The following is an 11,351-nucleotide window of genomic DNA, read 5'->3' as shown; positions in this document are numbered from 1 at the left end:
AGGAGTATATAACGTCTTATATGACAATAGAAATTAAAATGTAAATCAATAGAGGACCCCACACAGCAGTCTTTCTAATTCTCCCTCCTCTCTTTCGTCTCCTTCCCCTTCTTTATGTAATAAAATGTAAAAGGTGCAATGACACAGACACAGACAGCCATGGTGTGAGTACTAGGACCTGTCCCCAATTGACCAATGGTGGTCAAATAGATTGTTCCTTCCTGAATCTAGGAAGCCCAATCTTGGCACCATGGATCTTGAGGTCAAGTTCATTCCTAGCTTTGAAGTCTGCATAAGTGAAAGGCTCGTAGTTGGAGGCCTCTATCACCCCATCCTCAGCCGGGAACACGAAATACCCTATCGACACCCTCTCCCTCGCCCTGTTCACCTTCACCCTGTGCCTCACGCTTACATATTTGTCATCACTCATCGCCTAAAAGTTAAAACACAAAAGAGTAAGACAAAAAAGCAAAAAAATTGGAAAGCCAATCTTAAAAAGACACCTGCATCATGTCCCCAAGATTGACAATGAGTGTGTCATGGATGGGGCCCACATCCAGCCACTGATTGTTCTTCAAAACTTGAAGCCCCCCCACTTGATCCTGGTGGATGATGGACAGCACAGAGCTGTCTGTGTGGTCAGGGATGCCCCATCTTTGGCCCGGGCAGCGCAGATAGCGATACACGCGTATGATTCCGGTGGCCGGAGATAGATACGATATTGATTTGGGCTGCGAGAAGCCGAGGTCTTCGGCCATGGCGCCGAATATGGCCTTTGCCAGCCTTGTTTGATGCCTCCCGTATTCCTCTAGTAAACACCTGACCATTTTGCTATTTTAGATTGTTCACGATTTAAAGAAACATTTACTTTTTTGATATGCTATTTAAATAATACTCCCTCCGTCCCAATTTAGGAGAGCAATTTAGCCAGGGCAAAAATTGTTAGAGTGTTTAATAATTGAAGTGTGGTAGTGGTTGTTGGAGTGTTGATAAAACTCATTTCATGTATCGGTTTAAGGGTAAAATGTACTCTACTTGATCGGTTTATCGTGCAAAGCAAGTGTTAAATGTGCAGGAATGCTGCTTGACCAAAGCAACAAGACCAAACTGATCAAGCGAGTACAATAGGCGAAAAAACCAGATTTCGGGGGAAGTTGATCAAGGGGAGTAATCAAGCAGTTAAGGAGGGGACCACTGGATGTCAGAAGAAGGACACGCGAGGCTATGAGCTGGATGGTGCGCAGTATTCTGTTATCAAGGACAACGTTCTAGAAGGGGACACGTGCTGATATATGAGACGCAAGGACGGAGCTGAGTCACGAATTTGTTACTGAAAAGCGTCGTCGTTCTAGAAGAAGAGCACGTAGCAATCAATGAGTCGCTCACTCTCAGCATGAGCGAATATTCCCTGCCAAGATCATTATCCAGCTGGAGTTCGTGCCGAGCCTATAAATAGAGAATGTGCCACCACATGAAAGGGATCTGATCCTTTACTTTCCGCCTAGTTTAGCTTAGTTCTCTAGCTTAGTTCAGTTCTCTAGAATAGCTTAGCTTAGCTTAGATAAAGTAATGTTTAGTTAGAAAGGGCGACTGAAGAAGCGCTGCAGAATACTTGTTATCTGTCGGCGTAGTCTTAAGTTTCCCGCCGAGGCTCTTCTCGGTTTTACTTGCTTTCGTAATTTCTAGAGTGTTAGCTTAGTTTAAAATTCACGCTGTACTGTTCTAGTTTAATCGAAGTTGTTTTCGTTTTCATCCTCGCGTTTACTGCTTTAGTTTCAGTTTTGTTATGATGCACTTGATCCAGTTATGATGCACTTGATCCAGTAGTTAAATTTACCTTGTTCAAATTAGCCAGTTTAATTTTGTCTAGAGCAAAATCAGTAGTTAAAAACTCCCAAGTCGAAGCGTGGCAGCAGCCAACCCCCGGTTCACTATTCACACACTTGATACACCAACTTCTCTGTGGGATCGACCCCGAACTTGCCGCTTTACTGTTAAAGTAGTGCAAAATTGGGAGTTATAAATTACTTTGGTGTGTAAACGAGCAAAAGAGAGATCGACTTGATCAAGTGGCAACGACATTTGCTAACTGATCCAATCGGTTCAGTTATCTGTCCATATAACTTGATCCGAATTCGCGCTTGTCGTTCATAAAACCTCGCCAAGTGTCTAATAATTGAAGTGAGGTAGTGGAAAGCGAGACCATTTCGACTTTTCGTATATTTAGGATTTTGTTTTGTTTTATTTTTATGAAAGTAATGACATTTGAGTGTAAATTTCATGAACAATGATGTTACATTTTATATCCAAATATGGTAAATTTTTAATGAGACTCTTAAATTGGGACGGATGTAAATGACAAAATATGACTCTTAAACTGGGACGAGAGGAGTAGCTACTAATTGGTTGTTTGGATTCCAAATAGCTGCCAAATCATATAATCACAGGTGGACAAATTCACACATCAGCAAAATAACAAACCATTTACTTTTTTTATATGCCATCGCGAATTCACAGAAATTAATCAACAAAAATACCTACTAATCGGCGAATAGTATAATAACACGTGGAGAGATGTGTGACGGGGCTGCAGTGCAGGATGGACCAAAACATCAAATCGGAAAAGAAGCAAACCAAAGACAAAGACAAAAACAAAAACACGTGCGAACCAACCTGAAAGATTCAAGGAGTGGATCTTGATAATGGGAATGAGAAATGTTGTTGAGTGAAACATTGAGGCCTTCAAGCCAGTTGTGGTGGTTGTTAGAAGGAGGGGCTTTGTGGTGAGCATTTGCAGACATGGTGAGAGCAGGGTTGCCCCAAAAGTAGAGCATAGGGGCGGTGGGAACAATCCCCTCTTTCGACTCGAAGTCACACGAGAATAGCTCGCTGGCGTGGTCATGGAGCTGGCTCAGCAGCTCCGCGGGCACGCCGTGGTTGGTCAGCCTTAACATGCCCCACTCGCGACACACCTCGCTCAGATGTGCACGGTCGAGGGCCTCGAAATCGATCACTGGAAGCCGTGCGGATGGAGCCAGATCGAATTCGAAAGAGTTCTGCTCGACCGAGTGTGATTGGCCGTTGTGGTGTGGGCGGAACAAGGGAGGGTAGGATGAGAAATTCATTTTTTTTAAGACTAGTTTATTTAGGTTGGTTTGGTTTGGTTTGGTTTGGTTGATTGTATTAGGAAATGTAAGTGGCAATATTGAAGTTACCACTATTTATAAAGTTTGTGCATTGGTGGGAGAGAAATGTATTTATTTTTTCTAACTTTTGTGGTGTTGTAAAGGTGCTTTATAGCATCTAGTATCAACAAAATGGACATGGGAGATGTTTACGCATAATGGAATAAAGTATATTATTTATGCATATAGACAGAGCATCAAACTAAATAATATTGTACTATTATTATATTAATTATATACAACTCATCTTAAAAATTAAAATGCACATCTGATGTTTATATTAGTGCATATGGTAATCCCTTTATTATTGAAACATAATACTCCCTCAGCGACTGCGCACGACACAAATTTTAACATGCAAGTAGTAAAGTACGTAAAAGATAAGATCTATCTCATGAGAGAGAAAATCTTGTCAAAATGAAGTAGATGAATTTTGTCATGAATCAAAATGGAAAAGAATACTATTTTATGGGACGGGAGGAGTAATATTAAGGATCGATGAGTAATTTGCTCAATTATGCAGTTAGATCATATTCTTTAATTGTAGAAATTTTCTTTTCTGTAAATGCTTTTATCCAATTATTTAAACTTAGTATTGATAGATTACAAATTTAATATTTATATCTATTCTATACACACATATCCATGATCCATGTTATGTGTTAATATAAATTATTTATAAACCACGAGTCACGCTTATATATAAAAATATATTAATTTATCGATATCATTATTGCACTTTTGACACATTATCATATGATCTTTACTGTTTTCATAATATGTAAAATTATGTATATGAAATCCAAAAATGAAAGATGATTAGCATCCATTAACTAATTGTCACGACCACAACTCCCTAGTCAGAGAAAGTGTAGCTACTTCGCGATTAAACATACTGAACTGTCTCAAGTCATCATGAATATAACTTAATTCAAGGAAACATTGTCTGAAAGTGATAAAGATAACATTGTACTAAATCAGAGTGAATTCTGGGATATTGTCTTTACTAAAACAAGTCTAAGTTTACGCAACGGAAGAGTACGAAGACAGATGTAATATGTATGAAGACATACTACACCAGCTATCCTTCTATTTATTTAATCTTCTGTCCCAACACCTCCTCTGTCTCGACCGATCAACCTGCACATTAAGGAAAACAATATGCAGGGCTGAGTACTTGGTATACTCTGGGCTTATGTCGAAAACTTTTTTTCTTTTAGTTGTCAGCCAAACTGAGTGAACACGGGGTTTTTCTGAAAACAAGTCCCAGTTACTAAAATCTGTTATTTCTTTCTGAAATAGACTGCAGTCTTTTAAACTTCTGATGATATACCATATCTTAACTGCGTGAATCGGGAATGTGGCCACATTCCACGATCACTGGGCCGGCCAACTTGGCGCTAGCTCACGGTCCCTGTGTGTACACTAGTCCGAGTAGGGTTTGCGGCCCTACTGGGAACCGAATTCGATTTAACTTGTTGGCGTAGCCAACAGATAGGTAATCATAAATAAAAAACCGGGCATGACAACTCATTCAAAATAATCACGTTTTCACATAAAACACGCTTTGAAAGAAAAGATGATAAGCCCACCTCAATTGCTTAAACTCTTGCAAACTGGTGCTTTCCTGTCCTGAGATTACGCGTCGTACGACGACGTTCCTTTACAAAAATTAATATACTTAAATTAGGCTTTAAGTAATTGTTCATCTAGGATGCATGCATGCATGCCTAAGTGTGAGCTCATTATTTTATTTCTTCCTCTCTTTCAAACTTTAGAAATCTTAATTCCTTAATTAAATCGGAGAATTAATTTATTCATAATCTGGCCGAATTGTTCAGGTATTAAATTTTCCCGCATTATCTTAAGTATTTTAAAAAAAATACTTCCTGTGACTACTAAAGTTCGCTTTAAATATTTTTTTGAATACTATTTCACACGGCTTAATATTTCTTTTCTCCTGTGGCTTAGGAAATTAATCCAAGAAATAAATTCTTAGGCCCATATAAGGTTTAATTATTCTGGCCCAGACTATTTAATTTTCGGCCCAGCTTAACTAATTGACCCATTCTCTTCTCCTTCTAATTTATTTATCTGAGGCCAAAAGTCAAAAATAATTCGGCATGGCCCAATTACTCCCTTCACCACATTTAGGCATGCACAAGGGTCACGAACCGCCGGTTCCGGTTCATGAACCGCCGGTTCACGGTTCAAGAAACGCTTGAACCTGAACCGGCCCGCCTACCTCCCGGCGGTTCCGGTTCCGGTTCAAAAAACCGCCGGTTCACAAGGCGGTTCAAAACTGCCGGTTTTTTTACTGAACCGCCGGTTCCGGTTCATGAACCGGCGGTTCAACCGAAATTTAAAAAAATATATTTTTTATTTATAAAAATTGATTTTTATATTTAAAATCAATTTTTACAAACAAATGAATACAATAAATTCGTAATAGTCCATATATATTTGATGGGCTTGCGAATTTAAGAAACCATTCTTGGTTGTTTCTCTTTTATAGAGACATCCTTGAATGTTTTATGTTCCACTTTCGATGTGGGACAAACTCATTCTTGGTTGTTTCTCTTTTATAGAGACATCCTTGAATGTTTTATGTTCCACTTTCGATGTGGGACAAACTCATTCTTGGTTGTTTCACTTTTATAGAGACATCCTTGAATGTTTTATGTTCCACTTTCGATGTGGGACAAACTCATTCTTGGTTGTTTCTCTTTTATAGAAACATCCTTGAATGTTTTATGTTTCACTTTCGATGTGGGACAAAATCATTCTTGGTTGTTTCTTTTTTATAGAGACATCCTTGAATATTTTATGTTCCACTTTCGATGTGGTACAAAATCATTCTTGGATGTTTCTCTTTTATAGAGACTTCATTGAATGTTTTATGTTTCCTTTTGATATAGGACAAAATATGTAGAAGTATTTTCTTTTATAACTACATGTTTAGAGCATTCATTCATCTTTTTCCAATGTGGGATACAAAACTTTCTTTTGTCTTCTATTTTTCTTGATTGATAAAAATAATGAATTATTGAGAAATATGATTTGTATATAGAAAATATTTATTTGTATAATAATTATGGTTAGGTTTATACAATTTGTATAAAAATTATTTTTTAATGTGTATAATATTATTTATTAGTTAACATATACCTAAATTTATAAACATAAGCAAATCATTAATGATAAATAACTAATGAATAATAGTTTATGTAATAATATTTGTTATTATTACATAAACTATTATGTCCAATATTAAGTATTGATATTTTATAAACATATACATAAATAACTAATGAAATAGAATAATTTGCTTTGATCATAAATACATAAATTTATTATAGAATATTATTGGACATAATAGTTTATAAATACATAAATAATATTGGACATAAACTATTATGTCCAATATTATTATCAATACTTAAAAAAATATCAATACTTAATAGGATATAATAGTTTATGTAATAATAACAAATATTATTACATAAACTATTATTCATTAGTTATTTATCATTAATGATTTGCTTATGTTTATAAATTTATGTATATGTTAACTAATAAATAATATTATACACATTGAAAGAATAATTCTTATACAAATTGTATAAACCTAACAATAATTATTATACAAATAAATATTTTCTATATACAAATCATATTTTTCAATAATTCTTTATTTTTATCAATCAAAAATATATTTGAATAATAATTTTGTTTATATATATCATACAAAACATGAAGAAAAGTAGAAGACAAAAGAAAGTTTTGTATCCCACATTGGAAAAAGATGAATGAATGCTCTAAACATGTAGTTATAAAAGAAAGTACTTCAACATATTTTGTCCCACATCGAAAGTGGAACATAAAACATTCAAGGATGTCTCTATAAAAGAGAAACAACCAAGAATGCGTTTGTCCCATATCAAAGGTGGAACATAAAACATTCAAGGATGTCTCTATAAAAGAGAAACAACCAAGAATGATTTTGTCCCACATCGAAAGTGGAACATAAAACATTCAAGGATGTTTCTATAAAAGAGAAATAACCAAGAATGGTTTTATAAATTCGTAAGCCCATCAAATATATATGGGCTATTACGAATTTCTTGTATTCATTTGTTTGTAAAAATTGATTTTAAATATAAAAATCAATTTTTATAAATAATTTTTTTTTAAAATTCGGTTGAACCGGCGGTTCAAACCGCCGAACCGCTGGTTTTGAACCGCCGGTTCACGGTTCACAATTCGCCGACCCTGAACCGGCCCGTGTTAACCGGCAACCCTCCGGACGGTTCAAACCGCCGGTTCCGGTTCCGATTCATGAACCGGCGGTTAACCGCCGGGCCGGTTCGGTTTGTGCATGTCTAACCACATTGCTGATCTCTCTCTTTCTCCCTCATTCTCAAATTTCAAAACAAGAAACCCTAACTCTCTCCACCCTTCTCTCTCGGCGGAAATCAACACTGCATCAGCCAACTCCGGCGCTTCCTCGCCGGCGAGAAATTCGACGGGGTCAGCCCGTGTTCCCTCCGTCCATCCCTTCCACTTCTGCATCTCGCAACTCAGATTGGGTTTCAAATCCCTAATCGAAGAGGGAGGGGAGCTGCACATGTTCCCTCCGCCCATGGTGAGTCTCGCTGTGCTCCCGGCCGTCGGCTCTGTAATAATGGAGTGCTCATTTCAGTTGGAAGAAGAAGGCAGAGTTCGGTAAGCTCGGCTTTGAGCTGGAACTAGCCGAGAAGAAGAAGACAGAAGAAGGAAGCTCGGCTTTGAGCTGGAACTAGCCGAGAAGGCAGAAGAAGGAAGTTCGGTCTTGAGCCGAGAAGGGAGTTCGGTCTTGAGCCGAGAAGGGAGTTCGGTCTTGAGTTCGGTCTTGAGCCGAGAAGGGAGTTCGGCCTTAAGCCGAGAAGGAAGAAGCAACCTAGCCGAACTAGCCGTTGGAGTAGCAGTTAGTTAACTCCCATGTAGCAGTTATTCTTCTTGTTTTCTTGATTCTTGTTGTAGTTAGTTAGAAGCAGTTGCTACTTGATTGTAGAGCTTTAAATAGCTCATAAACCGTGTATGTAGTTTAGAGTAAGAGAAGAGTTTTATCAATAAAGAGTTTTCCAGTTTCTCTCCAAGATTATCATCTTCAATACTCAAAGTGTGAGTGTGTGTGTTTCTGCATTGTGTGATCTCATACAACAGTGAGTGTGTGTGTGATCTTCTTGAGTGTGTGAAAGCCTTGTGTGTGCGTAAATCCCAACAAGTGGCGCCGTCTGCGGGAAGGGATATTGAAGCTGATTTGCAGAGGATCAAACGGTTTTAGAGATGGCAGCAAGGCTTGATGCAGAAAAGTTCACAGGCAAGAATGATTATAGCCTGTGGAAGATGAAGATGAAGGCGGTTTTGATTCAACAAGGCTTGGCCGCAGTTCTTGCAAAACCAGAGGAGAAAGGAAAGGCTCCAGTGCTTGATGATAAAGCTCAGGCAAAGATGGAGGAGATGCAGCTCAAGGCACATTCTGCAGTGATTCTGTGCCTTGGAGATAAGGTCTTGAGGGATGTTCAAGAAGCCAAGACTGCGGTGGAGATCTTGGACAAGTTGGATGAAGTTTACTTGGCCAAATCCTTGGCTAACCGGCTGTATCTCAAGAAGAGGCTGTATGCCTATAGTTTTTCTGGAGATAGGTCCATCATTGAGCAGCTAGAGGAGTTCAACAAGATCATTGATGACCTGGGATCTGTTGATGTCAAGATTTCAGATGAGGATAAGGCCATTCTCACATTGAATGCCTTGCCTAGCTCGTATGACCAGTTAAGTGATGCAATTATCTATGGAAGAGATAAACCTATCACCTATGCAGAAGTCTATTCAGCCTTGATGGCCAAAGAACTCCAGAAGACAGCCAACAGAGGCTCTGCAAGCTCCAATGTTCAAGCTGCAGAGGCCTTGAATGTGAAGAAGTTCAAGAAGCAGAACTTCAAGAAGAAGTTTGAGGGCCCTAAACCCTCAAGTTCTGATGCTCAGAAGGAAACCAGAGCTTGCTATTGGTGCAAGAAACCTGGACATTTGAAGAAAGATTGTCATGCATGGAAGAGAAAGATGGCCTCTGAGGGACACAACCAATCTGATTGTGTGGAGAGTGCTGATCCCCCGGCTCAACTCATGAATATTAGTGACAGTGGGGTCAGTCATAGGTGGATTATGGACTCAGGGTGCAGCTTCCATATGTGCCCAAATAGGAGCTGGTTTCATGACCTTCAAGAAGCAGCCGGCACTGTGGTGCTGGGTAATAATCACATTTGTCAGATCAGAGGAATAGGAAAGGTAAAGCTAAGCCTACAAGATGGCTCTATAAAGATCCTAACTGGGGTGAGGTATATTCCAGAAGTGAAGAGGAATCTCATCTCATTGGGAATGCTGGAGCAGAGAGGGTTCACCATATTGATGAGTCAAGGAAAATTGTTTGTTAAATCTGGAGATGCAGTGATGATGGAGGCTGACAGAGAGCATATTCTCTATTATCTGAAGGCTAAGGCTGTTGATGGAGAAAGCAATGCAGTGTCAGATGATTCCATAATGCTATGGCACAAGAGATTGGGCCACCCAGCTGAAGGAAGCTTGAAAGAACTCATCAAGAAGGGTCTGATCTCTGGAGATTTCAACAAGATGAACCCCTGTGAGCAGTGTATACTTGGAAAAGCAAAGAAGGCACCCTATCCTACAGGTATTCACTCTTCTACAGCCCCTTTAGACTACATACATAGTGATCTTTGGGGGCCTTCACCGGTGTGTTCAATTGGTGGAGGAAAGTATTATCTAGCTATCATTGATGACTATACAAGGAAGTTGTGGGTATATATTCTTAAAGAAAAATCTGAAACACTCACAAAGTTCAAGATATGGTGTAAGGAGGTTGAGCTAGAGAAGGGTAGAAGTGTTAAATGCTTAAGAACAGACAATGGCCTAGAGTTCTTGTCTGCTGAGTTTGATCTGTTTTGTAAAGAGAAGGGTATGAAGAGGCATAGGACTGTCCCTGGTAATCCTCAGCAAAATGGTGTTGTGGAGAGGATGAATAGGACAATCCTAGAGAGGGTGAGGTGCCTACTTCTTGGTTCTGGTTTGAGCAGCAGGTTCTGGGGTGAGGCTGTGTATACAGCAGCCTATCTCATCAATAAATGCCCATCTACTGCCCTGAAATCTGAAACTCCTGATTACATGTGGTATGGAGCTCATAGTGACTACTCAAAGTACAAGGTGTTTGGGTGTGTGGCCTATGCTCATGCTAGGCAAAGCAAGCTTGAAGCTAGGGCTCTGAAATGTATTATGTTGGGGTATCAGAGGGGTGTTAAGGGGTATAGGCTCTGGTGTATTGAGCCCGGTAAGCAGAAGGTCTTGGTGAGTAGGGATGTGGTGTTCTTGGAGGATCAGATGCCATACCTGAAAGATAAGCTGGACTCCAGTGAAGATGAGGGTGATTTTTTCAAGGTGGAGCCTGTGGGGGTTGGCCTAGGAGCAGGTGGAGTTACTGACTCAGGGAGTGAGTCTGATTCAGATAAAGAAGAGGCTCCAACTCAGGGCAACCAGGCTGGTGAGTCTATATCAGACTCTATCAGAGACTATCAGCTTGCAAGGGACAGAGTTAGAAGAGAAACAAGGCCACCAACAAAGTTCTCTGATGTTGTGTATTATGCTCTGTGTGCAGCTGAAAGCATTGATGGTGCAGATCCACTCACATATAAAGAAGCTATGCAGAGTAAAGATAGAGAAAGATGGATTGAAGCCATGAATGAGGAAATAGAGTCTTTACTCAAGAACAAAACATGGATTTTGGTGGACAAATCCAAGCTGAGTACAGATGGTAAGGAAAGGAGGCTGGTAAGCTGTAAGTGGTTGTTTAAAAGAAAGATTGAGACCACTGATAAGGATAGAGTCAGGTTCAAGGCAAGGCTGGTGGCTAGAGGCTTTACACAGCAGGAGGGAATCGATTTCAATGAAGTGTTTGCACCTGTTGTGAAGCACACTTCAATTAGGATCCTATTGGCTGTGGTGAATCAGCTTGACTGGGAGCTACAACAGCTTGATGTGAAGACAGCCTTCCTCAATGGAGATCTAGAGGAAACTATCTTCATGGAACAGCCAGAGGGCTATGTGAAGATTGGAGAA

The 11,351-nt window shown here is 39.4% G+C and overlaps 1 protein-coding gene across 1 annotated transcript; it reads right to left on the bottom strand.

Moving 5' to 3' along the window:
- Nucleotides 1-202: 202 nt before the first annotated feature.
- Nucleotides 203-3,125, bottom strand: LOC121800964 (gibberellin 2-beta-dioxygenase 6-like). Its single transcript, XM_042200450.1, has 3 exons — nucleotides 2,674-3,125; nucleotides 504-819; nucleotides 203-433 (listed from the first exon to the last, which is right to left on the bottom strand). The coding sequence occupies exons 1-3, from the start codon at nucleotides 3,123-3,125 to the stop codon at nucleotides 203-205; spliced, it is 999 nt and encodes a 332-aa protein (XP_042056384.1).
- Nucleotides 3,126-11,351: the final 8,226 nt, after the last annotated feature.

Source organism: Salvia splendens, chromosome 4 (assembly GCF_004379255.2).
Source record: "Salvia splendens isolate huo1 chromosome 4, SspV2, whole genome shotgun sequence".
NCBI lineage: Eukaryota > Viridiplantae > Streptophyta > Magnoliopsida > Lamiales > Lamiaceae > Salvia > Salvia splendens.
The sequence above is the reverse complement of the archived record's forward strand: the minus strand, read 5'-3'. Positions and strand labels throughout refer to the sequence as shown.